Source organism: Pipistrellus kuhlii, unplaced genomic scaffold (assembly GCF_014108245.1).
Source record: "Pipistrellus kuhlii isolate mPipKuh1 unplaced genomic scaffold, mPipKuh1.p scaffold_m20_p_9, whole genome shotgun sequence".
Taxonomy (NCBI): Eukaryota; Metazoa; Chordata; class Mammalia; order Chiroptera; family Vespertilionidae; genus Pipistrellus; species Pipistrellus kuhlii.
The window spans coordinates 24,951,611-24,971,536 of NW_023425595.1; the positions used below are offsets into that span (position 1 = coordinate 24,951,611).

The following is a 19,926-nucleotide window of genomic DNA, read 5'->3' on the forward strand; positions in this document are numbered from 1 at the left end:
CCTCCTTAGAAGAAGCTCTCAGCTTTCCCCACTCACATGTAATCAATCCTCTAAGGATGCCAGCAAGCCACTCTAGCTCTACCAGTATGCTTTGTACCTAGCCTCACAACTGTGCATTTACTCAAGGAGGAAAAATGTTTCAGCAACCACAATTGTAATGATATATTCTCACCCCAACACTTCAGAACCTGGGCAAGAAGCTCTCTAGATTAAGAAGGGCCTTACCTTCTTGCCTCCTGGGGAAGAGGCATCAGGGGGAGGTGTACTGGTGATGTTCAGTGGGCTGGAGCCACAGCTGGAAGGTGAGGACCCTCTTATCCTGTCAGAGAAAAGAGGAGTCAGGTACATTGCCTTTCCCTTTGTTAGAGACGTGTGTGTGTGTGTGTGTGTGTGTGTGTGTGTGTGTGTGTGTGTAAGACAAGGATGAATTGGCAAACTTCTGTAAAGAGCCAGAGAGTAACTACTTTAGGCTCTCCAGGTCACAATTACTCAACACTGCCATTGTAGCTTCAATCAGCCATAGATAATTCGTAAGTGAACGGATGTAGCTGTGTTCCACAAAAAACTTTATATAAAAAATAGGCAAGCTTGGCTGGTGTGGCTCAGTGGTTGACCATCATCCTCTGAACCAGGAGGTCATGATTCAATTCTCGGTCAGGGTATATGCCTGGGTTGTGGGCTCGATCCCCAATAGGTGGTGTGCAGGAGGCAGCCAATCAATGATTCTCATCATTAATGTCTCTCTCTCCCTTTCTGAAATCAATAAAAACATTAAAAAAACAAAAAAAAAACAAAAAAAAACCAGGTGATAAACTGGATTTATCTCATGGACACCTAATCTAGGATGCAGACCTTGGAGTCAAACATCTCGCTAACAAAGCCCTTGGATTATGGTTTGGAATTCAGGGTAGAATTTCAGGTAAGTGGCCAGTTTTATTTCCTTAGAAAATCCAGATCAAGAGTTGGAGGGAACTTAAGAAGTTCATTATCTTTGATACTAAACCCATAGCAATGATTTATCTTCTTCCCTGCAAACACTGTTCAGCCAATGAGTACTCTTGGGACATGGAGGGTGCCAGAGTACTCGGTCACTCCTAGAAAGTAGCTCTGCAGTAAGTAGCATTGGTCACCTTCTAAGGCAACAGAGAAATGATGGCCCTCCCAGGCCCTTCTCAGCACAGGTGCACAGAGGGGAAGACTTAGAACCATAAATCCACATACACTTGGCAGCTGCAGGACCCAGGAAAGTGGCCTCGGCCTGGCGCTGAAGCTGGAGTTGAGGCAGAGGCTGGTGGCAGCTGTGCGGCCACCAGGCTCCTGGCTTCTCATAGATGAATGTGGCTTTTGGGTCCCCAGGGACCCATCTCCACTTCCCAGCAGCCTTTTGGCTCTTGGCCTGCACCGCCTAGTTCTGTAGATCTGTGAATGAACAAGTTCTCTCTCTCTCCTGGATCATAAGCTTCTCAAAGGATACATCTATATGCACCTTTAGGGCACACAGAGGCCTCCTAATTGCTTACTGCAAAGTGCTGACGGTCTCCACCTCTTCTTACCTCTCCCTGTGAAACCACTATTTTTCCCAGATTCCCCATCTTGGAATTGCCTTTTCATTGTTTGTTTCATCTTCAGTATCTAGTCCTTAAATTATTCATTTCTCGTTTGGAGAGCATCACCGCTGTAGGATGGGCCTCGTTCCTGGCATGCTCACCTTCCTCTCCTCCCGTTTCAACGGACTTCCACAGTGCTTACCAACACCTGTTCAGCATCCCATAATGAATGGGGTGTTACTTCCCAGTGTAAACTACTCAGCAGCATTTTTTAGTGATATTAGAAATTTCCCATCAGAGCTCTGTGGCTCCTTACAAAGACTGCCCAGTTATGTGGCCTGGTTCCTGACCCTGAATATGCCACTCACGTGCCCACCCAGTGTGTGCCCGTCTTTTCTAGAAGCAATGCCCACCTTCATCACAGAACCAACCTTTGACCAAGTTCAAAATCTAGATACCATGAACTAAATCCTGCCTGCCTCAGCCCATGTGCTCTCCCTTTTCTCTATTATAAAGAAAACAGGCTTCTCAAAGACTGTGAGATCACTGAGGTCTTGGGTGGTCTCAGCCGAACACAGGGTAGGCAGTGGCTGATGGTATCCTGGTCATCACTGTACCTGACCCCATATCTCCCTTCTGAAGTGTCATCCTTCATTCCTGTTGGATTGGAACAGAACAGCTACCCGTCAGAGCCCCATTAGAGTCCCATTACAGTCAACTGGAACACAAGGCCAGCCCCATTCGCCTGCAAATCCAGTGACAGCAAGAATTAGCAGTCGTTTTTCCTTTTCCTATGATTGTGTCCCATTAATATTTGTATTCCCAAGGACCTGGTTTCCACCTCTCCTTTTCCCAACTTCAGATGGACTTGTAATAACTACCGTATTTTTCGGACCATAAGACGCTCCGGACCATAAGATGCACCAGTTTTTAGAGAAGGGAAATGAAGAAAAAAAGATTCTGAAACAAATAGTGTCCTAAAATATTTTATGTGCATTAAAACCCAACATCACAGTCATAAACACATGTAATCAACCCTGTAAAGTAAACAGCAGCATTTAGAACCATTTTAGAGCCAGGCAAGCACACAGAGACCACACAGAGCCGGGCAAGTAAAAAAACTTTTTTTTAAAGTATATGTGTAGGCTATATTTGGACCATAAGACGCAGGGACTTCCCCCCCCCCCCCCCCCACTTCTGGGGGGAAAAAAGTGCGTCTTATGGTCCGAAAAATACGGTACTTCCCTCTCAATGACTGCTCTTAGAGTCTTAGACTTACGTAACAATTTTGAGCACTCTCTGTCAGTTTCTGTGCCAAGAACTGTCCTAAGTTCTCTCACGATCCCACAGCAATCCCCGGAGATAGATATCCCTCCCTTCCACGGCCTAAGTCAATACAGACCAAGAAGCTAAGTGAATCTCCTAAGCACCACCAAGTACCAGTTCAGCAGCGATTCTCACCCGGGGTGCCCCAAGAATTTTTAAGACATGCTATACCTGACTAGTCAGAGCACTTTGGTTTTCAAATAAAAAAATGACAACACAACAATGGCTGTCCAGTGTGAATGATTTAAAATTATACCATTTTTTTTGAGGGGTTAGATTGGCAAAAAATATATATATATATATTTCTGTGGTGTGCTGCAGAATTTTAGTCACTAGTTTGTGTGTGCCATGGGAAGAAAAAGGTGGAAAACTGCTAAAGTAGAGGCCCAAGATGCACGTCCAGGCATATGTCCCTTTCTCTCCTGTAAAGAAGTCCTGCCCAGGGAAGTTTCCATCAGGAGCTGAAGGGCCTGGTCTCCGCTACACCCCAGGCAGTTTTGTGATCGGAGAAGCTAATGCTTTGAAAGGCCAGATTTCGGCTCGCTTGCAGTCCTGGGATGCCAGTGTTCACCGTCCTCACCGGGAAGCACCCTGAGTCACCCACCAGGTCACTAGAGTTCCCTTTATCTCTGGGCTGTTTTGGGTTTAGTCTCTTTATTTAAGGCAGATTTCTCAGTCTCAGCACTACTGTCAGTTTGAACTAGATTTTTTTAAAAAAATATATTTTATTGATTTTTTACAGAGAGGAAGAGAGAGGGATAGAGAATTAGAAACATCAATGAGAGAGAGACATCGATCACCTGCCTCTTGCTTTTTGTTGGGGGCGGGGTGGGGGAGAGGCACTTCTGTGTACTGTAGGTTACAACTATGTACATCCAGTTATGTAGGATGTTCAGGAAGCAGCACCCTGGCCTCAATCCAGGGGTGTTTAGTAGCAACCTCCCACCCATTTGTGACAACCAACTACATCTCTAGAGACTACAAAATGTCCCTGGATATGAGGGAAAGGGAGGAAGAATGCTCTGGGTTGAGAACCACTAGTTTAAGGGAACAACTAGAAGACGTTACTTGCCTGTGGATTTCCATGATTTCCTCAGCAATCATTCGACCTATTTTTCCTGCCCCGGCCCTGGTTCCCCCTGGAATCCCTGGGACAGTGGGGTGGGTCCTCTTCAGGCCACCTACAACAAAGGAATCTGAGCGTGAGAAAGGGGCAACCGAAGAACACACACTCCTGTACATTCAATTACTATCAGTTCATCCCAAGATGTGCTTGAAGTTCAACCTGAGGGCTGTGCCTAGGGCTGTTAGAACCATAGCTTGGCAGGAAAAGGCTCAGAGGCCACGTGCTGAAGAACCCAACTCCCCTTCTGGCTCCGCATGCCTCACTGAACGCACCGCTGCACAGATAAGGCAGCTCCCTGCCCGTGGCAAAGTGGGAAGAATTTGATGGGTAAGCATGAGCCACCCAACTCATCCTGGCCAGGGGAAGCTTCCTGAGAGACTTCAACCCTGAGCCAAGTCTTGAGAGAGGGAGCATACAGTAGCTTGGCAGAGAGGCAGGGAGGGAGAAGCATTCCGGGCACAACAACCAGTAGATGCAGGAGGACAACACCTGGGAGACCACTCCAAGAAACTCATCGTGAATGAGGATGAAGCAGTGATGAGGAAACGGGAGAGGCGGGTTACCAATCAGGTCATGAAAGGCCTTGGATGCCACACTAACAGATTTGGATGGATGCACAGAAGGATCAGGAGCCCCAAAGGGCCCTACACAGAAAGGCAATGACTTAGATTTGGTGATAAGTCAGCTGCACGGAGCATGAACTGCAGTGGAGGATGGGTGCAGGGAGAGAGAGACGGGTTAGGTGAGAGGGTGAAGGAGGGACAGCGGTGATGAGAGGTTTGAGTTCCATGTTCAGATAGAAGGGGAGAGCTAGGAGACAGGTTTCTGACTTAAGCAACTAGAGGGGCTATGCGGAGAATTGGTTGGGATGTGCCAACTTTCTGGTGCCTTTGGACTCGGGGGTCCTTCCCAGGAGGCAATGGAGAGACAGACCTGGAGCTCAGCAGGGCCTGGATCAGATCACCCATGGAGGGAGGGCTGGAAGATGTGCAAGCAGAGGGAATCCTGCAGAGCATGTGCAAGTGCCCACAAAGGATGTGGCAAGTGCAGAGAGCAGGGGGCAAGGCCAAGTCCTGGGAGGGAGCCCCGGGGCACATACCCCCCACCCCCCATCACCACCACAGGGGCCTGTGACAGTCATGATAGAGCACGCCAGTCACATCACAGCCAGCGGGCAGCACGAGGGAGGAAAAGCATGAAAGGAGCTGGACTCTGCTATTTAAGAGCTTCCCGGACCCAGCAGCTCCCGAAAAGACAAAATCAAGTTTTTGGTATTCCAGGCTCAAGAGAGCAAGTGAGAGGACGAGGCCTCCCTTGTCCCACAGAACAGGTGACTGGGGGCCCCAGATACCAAAGGCCTTTTGTTCATAAGCAGCTTCTCAGGGGCGAGCCCGATGCCCTGGCGATAGTTACCTTCTCCAGGGGGCAGCATGCCGTCCATGCTGTGGGGGGACACCGTGAGCTGCGGGAAGCCTGGATCCCTGCCTTCCAGGACGCTGGCCCTGTGAACATCCCAGCAAGAAGGAAACGTGAGTCAGGCCTGCTCAGACCGTGCACCTTTCACCTTGGCCAAGGTGCCCGGTGTCCACTCTGGAACCGGACAGGCCAGGAAATGAAGTGTCTGTCTGAGTGGCCCAGAGGTCTCCTTGCTGAGCGATAACCCGATGGACGGCATCCTGGCCTGTGGCCTCACTGCCTGGGGCCCTTCTGTTCAGAGGGAGCAGCTGTGGGCCTGCTCCCTGCGAGCCTGCACTGCGCCTGCCCTGGCCCCACGCTCTGCCCAAATCACAGGTGGGGGTTCGGACACCACAGGGAGGGAGATGTGGAGAGCAGTGCAGCCAGAGAGAAGGCCTTTTCTGTCCCTGCTTATCTAGCAGGTGGCATTCCAGCTGTAATGCTCAAGCCACCAGCCTGGTGGGCACAGGGAGCCGTCCTCTCAGCCAAGGCCAGTCTGAGCTGATGTTCACGGGAGCCTCCCATGGATTGCCAACCCTTCCCTCAGAGATCAGGGGAGCTCGGGGTGCAGGGCCTGCGGAATTCAGAGGCTGGCTGCTTTATCTGGAAGGAGGGGGTATGGGTTCCTGGAGCAGTGCCATGGGCCTGGGCCTTGCACAGTCTGAGCACTCAGTTTGTCCCTTGCTAACAACCCTCTTGGCTTCTGCAATCCTGAGGCTTTATGGGGTATGAGCAGCTGGCCCCAAAGGATGTGATACGGGCTGTGCCTGCACCCCTTTCTCTGGTAAGGAGCCCAGGGCATTTCCTTTTGAACGAAGAAACTCCTGATGTAGGAGAAACACTTACAAAACAACAGTGTTGGTTGAGACAATGTATTCTACTTCCTTGGTCCAAGGGTTCATGAAACTGAACCATCGACTCCGCAGTGTGATGAAAGAACCATCTTTGATTTTAAACTTATAGCAGTTGGTTGTGATCTTTTCTCTCGTCTGTAAAACTGCAAATGCAAAGAAACCGTGAACATTGTTGTTTCCCCAGGTCAGTGTATGAAACTAACCAAATCCTAACGCGATAAGCCGAGGTTATTTCTAAGGGGCCGACTCAGAGCCTTTCGATGCAGTTGTAAACCTGTCCCTGTTTCCAGTGTATGAGATGACGGCTCAGCAAACGCCTGGCTGCACTGCAGACCGGCCGCAATCAGCAGTGACGTGGACACCAGCTAATGAGAAGGCGTGGTGCAAAGGGACTGTGTTCTTCCCATCTCAAAGACCGAGGCAGGACAGCACTTTTAGGGCATCTTCATCCAGAGAAGTCACTCACCTTTTCAAACCTATTCTTTTATCTAACAAACATGTAACAAGCACCTTTCATGTGCCAGGCCTGGAGATAGGAGAGACTATGACACCTGCCTGAAGCAGAGCAATGAGGCAGCTATGCAGAGGAGGAGACTGGGGTCTTGAGGGGTGAACAGGAGTTTGACAAAGGGAAGAATGCAGCAGTTCCCAGTTGTGACAGGCCCAGGGAGCAGCAGGGGACAGTGAGATGGTTGGCATGGATGGGAGATGAAGCTAAGGAGGTAGGTTGGGGCCAGGAGGTAAAGGGCCTTGAATGCATTTGGCCTTGAGTGTAAAGGCGGGTTTTAAGCAGGAATGGGACATTATCAGGCTTGGTCTACCAAGCAGAAATGGGTTAATTATGGACGGAAGATGGACTGGGAGCAGAAGGGAGGCCTGTCAGCAGGCTTTCGCAAATAAAAGGTGGGCACAAGGACCCGAACCAGGACATGGAGGTGGCAAAAGGGTCCTCTGAGGACATGCATGTCTGAAGTGAATGAACCGATCTGGTGGACAATAAAGTAAAGGAAAGGTCAGTATGGGTTTCTTTCTGAGGAGACTGTGTATGTGGCCGTGCCATTAATGAAGAGGAAAAGACAGACAGCAGCGCAGGGTTTTTGAACGAGAGAATTAGAACTGCTGGGCCACACTAAATCTTTCCGGGTCTGGAGGGATCCTGTGAATGAGGGATGCCCTCTGGGAATCAGCCGGACCTCTGTCCAGAAACTGCTGGGCAGGCAGGGCTGGGTTCTGTAGGGGATGAACAGGGCTCCCACCAGCCCCGCTCCTCACAGACTATCGGCCTCGAGACTCCTGGGCTGGCTGACTCCGAGGCACTGCGGCAGATTTCCTAGAAGACCCTGTGGGCCAGTGCAGAAGCGGGGCGTGCAAACCTAATGTCCTCTGTGCAGCCAGCTTACCTTGCCTGTGACATTCTGCGAGATGGCCTATGTCATCTTGGTGAAAATATTCATAACATGATGTGCCTAGAAGTTCTTGTGGTAAATATGCCAAAATAGCTGTTGCCCTGGAAGGGAACGTTAAAAAAAAAAAATCCAGGAGATTACTTTGTGGAGATTTTATATGTACATATATGTGTGCATACATGACACATGTATGTAGACATGACAGAGTAAGCCCTCTGAAAATCTCCCAGCTTTGACCTTGTCCTCATCATATATATGTATATGTATTTCATGTAACTGAATTACACTAAAGTTATAAAAACAGAGAGAAAAAAGCCTTTCAAAGGGGTTGTTATAACAAGTAATCAAGCTTTAGGAGGTTTGAAAAATGGTAGCTATGTTAGATAAAAATGTAGTAGAAATCTACAGCCCTGTGCAAACCTTCTCCATTTCACTGCCTGCTTTTTATCAGGAAAACCAAACACCAGAAGGGCCAGCAGCAGGAGCTATCAGGACCTTGGAAAATGTCTTCTTTCCCCACACTGAGTGACTTGCAGGAGCCTGAATACGACTAGCTGTGAATATTCGTAACCGGCAGCAGAGGGCAGTGGGAAATCTGAGACTGCTGGGCCAGCAGCTCAGGTCTACCACCAACTAGTGCGAGTCCCGGAGGAAGCCAGGCTCCAGGCTGGGCCTCAGTGCTCCTCCAGAAACGACGAGATGGACAATCAGTGCCGTCCACTGGGACCTTCAGTGATGATGGGAACATTCCATATCTGAGCCACCAGCCTCACGTGGCTACTGAGTACTTGAAATGTGGCTAGTGAGCCTGAGGAGTTTAATTTGATTAAATTAAAACCTGAGTAGTCGCACGAGATTACCAGTAGCCTCAGGACTGGATACTATCTTCTAAGTCCTCGTTCCCGAATTCCCATCACAGAGCTGTCCAGGAACATCCCACGTGTGCTGTGCCTAGGGGTTCTCTGGCCACAGGCATCAAACCACCTACTTAACTGTCTCCACAGGCCAAGAATGAGAGGCAATCTCTGCGTTTATGATGACAATCTTATGGACCTCAGTTTTTAGCAGCGATCCCCATCATTTCCTCTCGCTTTATTCTTAGGAAAGCCAGCTCCTTGCCCAGTTGTCTCTGCTTTACTCGGGTTTGAACTCACCCATCCTCATTCCAGAGTAACATGCAGACGCTCACCTCTGGTCTACAAAAACAAACTTCCCGTCGATGGCATGCCGAGAGACATATTCCATAGACTTCACCCTGATTTCCCCGTTCACCGGCTGTGGAACCATGTGAGAATGCAACCGTCCTATCGCGACAAGGCAGCTGAGATTACACCCCTCGTTGTCTGGCTCGTTGTCTTCATCCAGCCCCATCTTTGTGGGCGGCCAGCTTTTCAAATAGCCGGTGCTGTGGATTGTGCAGAAGCTTTTTCGATCTGCTAGAAAGTAAAGTCCACGGTTAGTGGCAGTTGGCTTCGGGGGACGGAGGCATGGGCCGCCTGTGGTGGGCTGGGATGTCGGCAGGGAGTCAAAACATGGGAAGCAAGGCCTTCCTCTCAAAAGGTGAGCATCCAGTGAGAAAGGAAGGCCGAAGATGAACTATCACCCCGTGTCATGTGTGTTTAGTCGAGTGGTTAAACCAAAGGAGAGATATGTGTCTACCTGGGGAAAGAAACACAATGTGGATGCAGATAAAGAAGGATGGGCACTGGCTCAGGGTCGAGGATGTGCAAAGGCTGAGGACGGACAATGGCACAGAGGATATCCAGTACAAAAACATCACGGAGCTCTGCCTGGCTTAGTGAAAGAGAGGGGCTGGGGGTGCAGCTGGAAAGGCAGGTGGGGCCTTGGATTCTTTGCTAACAATCGTGCTGGTCTTTTCTGTTAGGAAATGAAGAGCTCCCAATGGGATTTAAGTGGAGAAACAGCAAAATCAAATCAGGGTTTGGAGGCTCTAGAAGCAGAGTGACTGCTGGAAGAGGAAACAAAAATAGGAGAATCATGGCGAGAGTTGAGGGCTGTGCTGGGCAGTGCCCTGAGGAGGTGGCCGGGAGGACGTGGGAGAAACTGCTGAGAATTCCTAGGATTTGGTATGATTATCCAAGTATTTGGCCTGAAAGAAAGCAAATGAAGATAACTCAGAGTTTTTTTAGGTTAAGTGGCTGCTGGAACAGCCCACTGACTCAGAGAAGAGAGTTACATGCTGGAGAGAGAAGAGATTTCACTTGGGGACATAAGAAGTGGAGCACTTTTATGGGTTTCAACCATAAAATCCTTGGATGTGTGTACCAAGCATCAGGTCTGTGCTAGTGACTGGGAACTGTAGAAACCAAATCCTGTTAAGGATTTAACGTTTCTTCAAGAGCAATGGGAACAGCCAAGAGTTTGAAGTAGGGAACTGATAAGACTTACATTTTAAAAAGGCCTTTCTGGAAGGTGTGTGGGCCTACTTTACAAAGACGGGGGAGAGCCGAACGCAGCCCGGACCTGGGAAAGCGGTGAACGTGGATAAACATTTCGGATACCTTCTGCAGAAGGAATTCACTGTGGCAGGGCTTTGTGACTGGGGTGGAGCTGAAATGGGGCTCGAGGGTACCTCTTGGGCTTCTAGTATGTGCAACTTTTTGCTTTATTATTACAATAGTTTTTTTGCTGCTATTAATATCAAGGAGAAGCTCAGGTGGTTACTTTCACATCTATCATATTAGAGGTGCCTTTGAGATATCTAAGCAGGTGGATTTAATAAGCAGTTAATTTATGGATCTGAGGTTCAAAAGAGAAGTCTGGGCTAGAATATAAACTTGGGAGGTTATTCACATATAAATGACATTGCAAGCTAAGGGTTCACTTGTGGACGGAGCAGATCCAGAAAAGAGAAGGTGGCCTCAGGGCCTCAGACAGACGAGGATTCCCGCAACAGGAACTAGGAGGAGAGGCTGGAGTGGCCGAGGGTGGGGAGATGAGAATGGGGTTTCATGGAATCTGAGGAAGAGAACGCTGTAAGATGGCAGAAAAATGAAAAATGACCTTTGCATTTAGCATGAAGGTCACTGATGAATTCAGCAAGAACAGTCAGTTCTGATGGATGGGCGGGTTCCTCAAGAGGCAGTTAGAAGCTGTGGGTGGGAGTATCTTTCCCATCCAGTGACAACAAGCAATGACAACAAGCAGAATGTAAGCTGAGGAAGCCTTCCCACGCTTTGTGGCCCTGACAGCCCATCAGAGCTTCCAGCTCTGTCACCCCATCCGTCTCCCACGTGGTAGACAGCGGGCAGTGGGGTCCTGGCTGCAGTCCCGGGACCTGCCGCTCTGGCCAGTGGGGAGACGCTGAGCCAACAACCTGCTGAGCACTCCCGTGTAGAAGCGAGCATCACCTGGGACAGGAGGCGACAGAACTGAGAAATGGTTACCTTTTTTCTTTGAGCAGGTGGAGGGGAACTCCTTGTCTTCAACCTTTACTGAAGGCCTGTTACACTTCATCCTACAGAAGAAAGAACGCCGTGCTCCAGAACATAACCGAGATGGCCCAGGGGTTATATCTGTTTTAACTGGGAGTCCAGCTGCAAATCAATACACAAAACGTGATAAACTGAGAGTAGTGTTGTCTGTCAGGAGGGGAATGTGACCTTGAAGAAAGCCTTTTCTTTCCTGCCTCCCTGCTTCTAGCGGTGCCATGAGAATAACATTTCTCCTCAGGTTAGGCCTTAGAAGATGCCATACGGGGAGGTGTGTGGTCTAGCAAGATTTCAAGGTCACGTGGAATGCAGCCCCTGGAGAAATGGACAGGGTGCTCTGAGGGCTATAAAGAAACAGCACGGGGTTCCTGTCTGCCAGGAGCTCATGGCTGAGAAGGGGAAATGAAAGTTCATCATGAAAACACAGGGTGAGGTATGATTAGTGCCAACCTGTGCTTTCCAGAGAGGAAGAACTTGAAGGATGGGGAAGACTTAGATGCTGAAGTGGATGAAGCAGAACACTCTTAACCTCTCAGTCCGGGTCCCTGGACCCCATTTAGGTCTGTGCTGTCCAGTTCTGCAGCCACCAGCTCCTGCAGCTGCTGCACACCTGAAGCGCAGCATGCTGGCGGGGTGTGCTGTGCGACTCCACACAGGATTTCAAAAACTTAGAACTAAAAAAGGTAAAAGATCTCATTTTGGATTTATTCGGTTAAATAAAATCTAGTATTACAACTAGTTTTACATTTATTTTTACTATTTTTGATCGCAAATGTGGCTCATATTTGTGGTCTGCATTTATGTTTCCATTGGACTGTGCTGTGTTAAACCAACTGAATTGGAGTTTTGGCGGTGGGGGGGGGGGGGGGGAATGTGACTATGACCTTGACAAAAACATTGGCTACTTGTCACTGCAGAAGCTGCTGCTGCAGATCCTGTTGGGGCAACTCGTGCCCACTGACCACCACGGGGTCAGGGCAAGTGCTGTTGCCCTGGGCTCTTCCTGGTCTCACCTTCTGCAACCTCCCTCCCACACTGAACTTCCCAGAATGCCAATCCAAGCCGGTCCCATCTGGTCAGAGCCCCTCCAGGTGTCCCCACATGGAGAGGTTTGTCCCACTGCCTCAGAGCCCCTCCCCGTGTCCTCACCATGGAGGGGCCTTTGTATACCAGCTCTCTCCCGCCCATGCGTGTTTTTTTCCAGCAGCCTCAAGCAGCCACATGGCGGGTGCCGCACCTCTGCACCCACCCACAAATCATTTCCTCGGCTCTCTTCCTCTCTTTGTCACCCGGCAAACATTAATTCATCTTTTTAAACCCACCGCAGTTGTCACCTACGCGGAGATGCCTGTCCCGGTGCCCACATGAGAATTAATCACCCGCGCTCTCTGCCTGGCACCACTTCTGAGGCTGCACCTATTATGCTGGGAGCTGGCTGACTCCTTGTCTCCAGGACTATCTGGTAAGACACTCAAAGGTAGGGGCCAAACACCATTCATCTCTTTCTCGTCAGGTCACTAAAACGTTGCAAGGGCCAGACTATAAAGGACAACAAGTTTCGGGAACTGCACTGCACTTTCAGGAAGAAGAGGAGTGCCTTAAGGAAAAGGATAGTTTAAGGGCGATTCCTCTGGTGGCATTTCCCTCCAGGAATTAAAATGAGGGGCTTGGAAGCCGGAAACTGGTTAGGCCATGACTGCACTGTGCCAAGACGGGCCGGGAACTGTCCCATACGCTTTTTGTACATTAACATGCTTAATCCTCACAGTAACTCAGACATAGGTACTGTTCTGCAGATAAGGAGGCTGAGGCACAGGGAGGTTAAGTAACTTGCTCAAGGCCACACAGCTGGTCAATGGTGGGACCAGGAGGTGAGCCTGACAATCTGACTCAAAGCCAGACTCCCCCGAGTCTAAGGAGAAGAGAACTACAGACCCTCACTCAGGAGGCCCAGGGAGGGCAGGAACAGGAGGGGAGTGTGCACAGTGGTTCCACTGCGGCAGGAAGGAAGCCAGGAAGGAAGCCAATCTAAGGAGGAACTCTTAGTAAAGAAACCTAGCTCTATTTCATTCCAAGTGGTCTTCCTTTTGTGAGGCTGCTCAGAAATGATTATTTGGGGGGAGAAACGAACCAACTTGATGTGAGACCTTTAAACTTAGGGGCATATAACTGATTCTGAATTCCTAGGGGGAATTTCTGGATTCTTAAAAAAAAAAAAAAAAAAAGACTGAAAATCAGTTTGGCCCGGTGTGCTCAGTGGTTGAAACAGGAGGTCACAGTTCAATTCCCAGTCAGGGCACATGCCCGGGTTGCAGGCTCAACCCCAGTGCGGGGGATACAGGAGGCAGCTGTCCAATGATTCTCTCTCATCATTGATGTTTCTCTCTCTCTCCTCCTTCCTCTCTGAAATAAATAAAAATATATTTAAAAAAAAGACTAAAAATCAGAAAGAATAAAATCAAAGTAGTTGTTTTTCCTCTTAATGAATTTGGACATTCAGGTTTTCTTCTTTATGTAAAAACAAAAACAAAAACAAAAAACAAATACAAAAGAATGTACATAATTCCCTTTGCCAAAGATAGGAGGGAAGAGAAGGGACCCATACTCTGAACTGAGTGCGTTCTGCGGGCGCTGAGGAAGCAGCAGCCTTCTCTACTCACTTTTCGCATCGATGAGGCGCTCCCGGGGGGCGGTGTCAGAGGAGGAGAGCTGCTCCTTCACTTTGGCAATGTCTTTAGGATGCAGGTAGTCAAACAAACTCTGGCCAATCAGATCATTCTGTGCAGATGAAATATCAAAAATGACAAGTAGAAATTACCTAAGTGCTTTCCCTTTCTTTATTTTGTATTTTAAGCATGACAATTTCAACCATTTCATATGAGAACTTGCACACAAGTGCACTTTGTCTAGATATGGGCATTGGGAGACTGGTGCCAATAACACAGGGAAAAAGGGCCCAATTCCATAAACAGTTCACGCTCCTTGAAGGCAAGAATCTGTGCATTATTTTTTATTTCTGAGGACTGTAGCCTCTTGCTTTTTTAAGCCTCTCTGTTCCTAAGCAAGCTGGGTCACACCAAATGCTTCCATAGCCTCTTCTGCTAGCAGAGATAACTTTCATGTAAGACTGAAATGAGTAAAATATTTGCAAAGCATGAAATTTACTTTAATTCTAATTCATACAAGTGTTATTTTGACTCTGATTCTGCCTAATCCAGTGTTCATTCAAACACCAGCATTCCACAAGTGACAGAACGAATGAATGAGTGAATAAAACCTCTATGGACACAATAGGTAAATAGCTGAGCTCTAGAAGCTTCCAAAAATGTTATTACTCGATCCTACAAACATTCACAAAGGGTCTGGATCGTTACAACCAGGTTTTAGAGGAAACTGAGGTTCAGCAGAGCTATTAAGTGGTACGCCACTGAAAGCGCAGAGTGGGTGGGTTCCGTTTTCCTGTTCTCTGGTATTGTATGATCTGTCCAACCCTCTCCTCTCCCTGGGCCCTCATCCTCCACCTCTGCCCCGCAGCTGTGGGCTATTTCTTTTGCAGCAATAAGAAAGTTAGAAAGCTGCTGCTGAGATCAGAGTCAAACCTTTCAAATGGTGAAACATGGATCATACATATGTTAAAAGATTTTTCTAAGTTTAATTTCTCTGGTAACAAGTAAAGAATTTTCTGGAAGGATTGGTGGGAGGACAATTATAAGCATTTCACATGTAACTTGTGTGCTATAATTACTCTGCAAGTGGGGAGACCTTTCTGGCTGCTGGGCGGCTGCCCACCGCCAACAGGGGCATGAGCAATACCTGGCTGTAGTTGAGGATCTTGAAGACAGACTCTGAGACAAAGAGAATCTTCCCTCGGTCACATCCTACGACAAACAAAAATCCATCTGCTGCCTAATCAGGAGAAATGGATAATCAATTTATCACACTTCAAGAAACATGACTGTAATCACTCTGACAGCATATAAAGATATGTGTTCTAAGTAACCAAAGCACAGGACTGCTCTCATGGACAATGTCACAGGTTTGCTGAGAACAGGATGCTTAAAGCAACAGTCCTATAAAAAGCAAGATTCTCTCCAAGGCAGATCTGTATCATCTAAGTCATCTAATGATTACAGGGAAAAGTCCAATTATTAAATTGTTTCAAAGCTGAATTCAGCATAACAATGTTCCTTTGATTGCATTATGGTCCAGAGGAGTCATATGTTATGGCTCTAATTAAAACAACTCTATGCAGAATCACAGTCTGAGACTGGAAGGATTTCTAAGTTTGGAATCCCTTCTCCGATCTTGGCTACATCTGTTCGCGACTTGAACGGCTCCGTTTTTGGAGGGCACTGGGACAGTGGTTTTTGTTTTGTTTTATGCTGACATTTGGAGTAGGGCTGCATCATTGGTACTGTTTTAATCCCCACTTCTGCCCCCAATGACTATAATGTACACAGGATTGAAAGCTACTGCTCTCCTTTGACCCAGGGCTAGGCTGTTTGTTCCTAAGTAAGATAAGAAAAGCAGAGCAAAAATTTCCCCTTAGATGCTTCTAACTTCTTTGCTTTACATACAAGTAAAAATCTAAAGTGCCAATAAGGACAGGTATAAGACAGGACAGTATTTGTTAGAGAGACTGAAGTGGGTAACTACCAAAGTTGCAGCATCCGAGAGTTTAGACCGTTTCATATGTGAGCACGATTCCTAGACCCTCTTTTCAGATGGACAGACTGCTCAGCTTCTGCTGGGGTATCTCTACTGCCCGGAATCTAACCCAATCTCTCGGGAACTTGCTCTTTCCACCCCCTCTCCCCCTGCAGATCAAATACACAGGGGGTCAATCTTGCTTTGTTCACTAGCTCTCAGCCTGTTCTTGGAAAAAATAAAGGACCTTTGAGATACAGCTTAATTCAAGGAACGAGGAAATGAATTCATGCATAGGAGGTATGCATGGTGCGCGTACTAGTGCTGGGGTGAAAGGAGTGAATGAGAAGGGGAACAATCGCAATGGCTGTGAGAGAAGCCAGGGGGCCATCCAGCTGGGAGGAAGCCAGAATGAATCTTTCCTAAGTTAGGTTTCTGAGTAAGTCTGGGGCAAGGAATGACGGTGAAGGAGAAGAGACTTTGCAAGCACCATCTGCTGGAAGCCCCATTCAGTAAAAAAAATAAAATAAAATAAGGTATTAATAACTTCCTCATTTGCCTTGCACACAATCATTTCCAACCGGGTAAGTACTTTGAGGCTTTGCATTGATGAAGCGATGAGGCACCCAAGGTGCCTATGAAGAAGGTGACTGTGGCATCCTGACACCTGGATCTCCAAAGGCCAGTGACCACAGTCAGTGTGAGGGAGGCTCAGTGCATCCGACCCTGCTTCACTGGGCAGATGGCACCATCAGCGGAAGGCGTTGGGTGAGGACACCTGAGTGCTCTGGGGACTCAGGAAAAAGGCTGGCTCGCTCCTGGAGGAGGATGTTAACAGGTAATCCAGAGCCCTGGGAGGGTCTGCCTACTTTTCAAATCATGGGGAAGCAGGGTTTCTATGTATTATAAACAGCCCAGGCCGATTGCTGCCTGGCACACCATTCCTTAGATACTGGGAAAGCACTTGGTGAGGCCGGCATTAGTCAGCTTTGTAAGATGACAGAAGTCCAGTTCCTGCTGCCAACTGTTTGAAACAGTCTGAATGGTCCTTGCTTCTGTTGAAGCAAGTTCCTGGGGACGGGGTACCTGGAATGGGCAAGGGATTAGACAGGACTTCACAGCCACTGACATGCACCAGCGGAGAAAGGAACATTTCACTGGAGAAGACAGAACATCACTGATGTTGCATGAAACAGAAGAGCAGAAAGGCAAGACCAAGATGAAGTATTTAGCTTGAATAGCATTAAAATTCTTGTTTCATACTCTGGTAAGTTTGGACATCTGAAGTTATTTAGAAAAGCAGCAGCAAGAAAATTACTAAGCATTTGTCACTATAAAAGGAGCTTATTTTACATATAACATATTATATATACAATTATTTTTTTCCCTTAAAAATGTCATATTACCAATATGGCAATGAAGACCAGCCACATAATTTGTAAGGCTCTGTACAAAATGAAAACACCAGGACTCTTGTACAAAAATATGATGTTCGCCGAAACCGGTTTGGCTCAACGGATAGAGCGTCGGCTTGTGGACTGAAGGGACCCAGGTTCGATTCCGGTCAAGGGCATGTACCTTGGTTACGGGCATATCCCCAGTGCGGGGTGTGCAAGAGGCAGCTGATTGATGACTCTCTCTCATCGATATTTCTAGCTCTCTATCTCTCTCCCTTCCTCTCTGTACAAAAACAATAAAATATATTTTAAAAAAAAGAATTAATCAAAAATATGATGTTCATGCTGATTCTCAGAGGGAAGGTGGGGGTGGGTGAATGGGTGGGACGAGATCAACCAAAGAAATTCTGTGTATAACCCATGGACACAGACAATAGTATGGTGAGGGGCATACGTGATAATTTCAACAATAAAGATTTTTAAAAAATTATAATGTTCAAAACGGCAATAGCAGAGCACGAAAGCCAAGCCTGGGCCTGGGTGACTCCTGAGGTCACATCCCAGGAAGCCTGGTGGTTTCTCTGGATGTGCGGCTTCAGCGAGCATCCTCTGAGAACAAGGACATCTGTTGGACAGGGATGCAAAAGAGGGCAGAGTTGGGTCTGAGTAACTGTGCCCTGAGAGGGGTGGTCCACAGGGGTATTTCTGAATTCCATTTCTTTCCCTTCCATTGACTCTGGCTCTGCCGGGAACACCTCTTGGAGCCCCGGGCAGACCCAATTCTGCGGAAGGCTGTGTTCCCATGGCGCGCCCTCAACTGCCTCTGGCAGAGACCCAGGAGCTCCAGTCCAGCATGCGCAGCAACACCTCCTCCGTTTACTTTCCTCCCTGGATCATGGCGTCTTGGAAAGTTTTGCTATTTGGAAGGGATTCTGGTGAAAAGATTTCGGTGGATGCTTTTGTGCTACTGGTTAAATGAGAATCAGAGAAATTCTTAATTGTTCAGTGTCAGTCCCGTTCTAAAATCTTCATGCAGGAATGTGGTTCTTAGCTACCGCCTATTTTTTTTTTTTTTTTTTAATGAAGTCCTGCCTCTTCTGATTTAAAACCACAGTAGCACAGACCTTCCATCTTTGCTGAGCAAGGGCAGAAGGGGAGGAGGGAGGTTTCAGAAGGAATGCGAGGCCTGTCCAAGCAAGAAGATAAAGAGGAAGTAGCTAGAACACTTCAGGGTTCAGACATCAAATTCCCATATCCTGGGACTTAACCCTGAAATCAGTAAAAATAAGCATGTGTAAAACAGCTCGTAATTGCAACATACCCTGAGGATGAGGTGCTTCAATTCATCATCTGACAAAAAAGTTGGTTTGTAGTTTGCTTCCGTGTATGGATTGGTGGCACCTTAGGGGGGAAGGAGAAAGAGTTGGCTCACTTTGTATTCAGATTATGTCTCATTTTCCTTCATTGCCTCGAACCTACCACCAGAAATTTAAATTTGACCATCTTTTTTCTTCACCGAGATAAGGCGAGACCTGGTTTTGAAGAGAACCTTGTAATACTGAAGAGAATTCCACTGAAAAGAGAACACTGTTGCTCACAGGAGACTGAACGAGCATGCTTTTGTCACCACGGGGAAAACCAAGGCTAATAGAAGGAAGTTACAAATCTGCTTCTGAGAGAAGGCAGCTCTAGAAGCGAACTGACTGAGGCACCTGGGGTTGCTCCCTCCTCCCAAGACGTGTATTAAATGGGCTGTCTAGCAGCCCCTCAAATCACTACTTCACGTGCATGGGAAGTCATTCAGCCTGGCAGGCCGAGTAAATATATCATAGAGGGCATTTAGTGTGAGCTCCCCTTCACTGCTGAGGAGCTAAATGAGCCTGGCAACCCAGAGAAATGCATCACTTCGGTAAACGCAATTCTAGCTCCTGGAATGGAACAAGACTTGTGTTTAAAAGGCTGTCAGTCTGGCGTCTTTCATAAGAACAATAACTTCACAGAAAAATGCCAGCAGTAAGTGACTTGGGATCTGCAGAATGGTGAAGGGAAAAGTGAAGAAATACAATGAAGCAGGTCCATAACAATTCAAAGCACCAAGGGGAAGGAGGTAAACAGGACGTGTCTGTGACCTCCATGTCAACCAACAAGCACGGATTGTTGATCCACACCGCTTCTGTGATAACTGGAGTTTGCACTCTTCTAATTTAATAGAAACTGGCTGATAGTTTAGTTTCTACCAATCAGCTAGTATGAATTTTTAAAATGCCATTCTCCAAGCACAGGATACAATAATTATATTTTTGAATAACGATCAGAAGTCAGACAATATCTGCTACGTCTTCTTTTTGGTGGCCTTGTAGAACTAAAAAGATGCAGTTCTTTTGCCACACGGCTTAGAGATCTGACTGAGCGCCCACTTTCCAATTTCCTCAAATAGCCCAAGACTAGCTGTGGAAAATTCCAGGAACAGCATTCACTAAAAGGCTGATAATGTTTCAGATTTCTCCTGTGGTTTGGATAAGTCACTTCCACAGTTCTGCCTCGTTTTCTCAACCTCACCACACTCAGGGAAGAAGGAAAATACTGTCTCTCCCATAAAGGGTCTGGCCAGTTTGGGAAAATCCCAGGAAGATGACTATGTCAGTGTTCATTCCTGACGATTATAACATAGCAAGAATCATGAACCAGTAACTCTTCAGAGGAACCATGATGGATT

The 19,926-nt window shown here is 47.5% G+C and overlaps 1 protein-coding gene across 17 annotated transcripts in view; it reads right to left on the minus strand.

Annotated features, from left to right (window-relative positions):
- ARNTL (aryl hydrocarbon receptor nuclear translocator like) overlaps nucleotides 1-19,926 on the minus strand; it is a 104,353-nt gene that overhangs the window by 6,960 nt on the left and 77,467 nt on the right. For 11 of the 17 annotated variants that reach the window (XR_006740855.1, XM_036428341.2, XM_036428339.2 and 8 more), the window contains 10 exons: nucleotides 18,532-18,611; nucleotides 14,980-15,072; nucleotides 13,827-13,944; nucleotides 11,122-11,271; nucleotides 8,904-9,150; nucleotides 7,709-7,815; nucleotides 6,301-6,451; nucleotides 5,413-5,501; nucleotides 3,946-4,054; nucleotides 226-319 (listed from right to left, as the gene is read on the minus strand). Coding sequence is in view for 16 of the 17 variants with exons in the window: in XM_036428341.2 (XP_036284234.1) it covers nucleotides 226-319; nucleotides 3,946-4,054; nucleotides 5,413-5,501; nucleotides 6,301-6,451; nucleotides 7,709-7,815; nucleotides 8,904-9,150; nucleotides 11,122-11,271; nucleotides 13,827-13,944; nucleotides 14,980-15,072; nucleotides 18,532-18,611 (1,238 nt within the window). In the remaining variant the exon portion in view is untranslated. Of the gene's footprint in view, nucleotides 1-225; nucleotides 320-3,945; nucleotides 4,055-5,412; nucleotides 5,502-6,300; nucleotides 6,452-7,708; nucleotides 7,816-8,903; nucleotides 9,151-11,121; nucleotides 11,272-13,826; nucleotides 13,945-14,979; nucleotides 15,073-18,531; nucleotides 18,612-19,926 lie in introns of those variants that run through there. The other 6 variants (XM_036428338.2, XM_036428336.2, XM_045577741.1 and 3 more) reach the window with 5 other exon arrangements.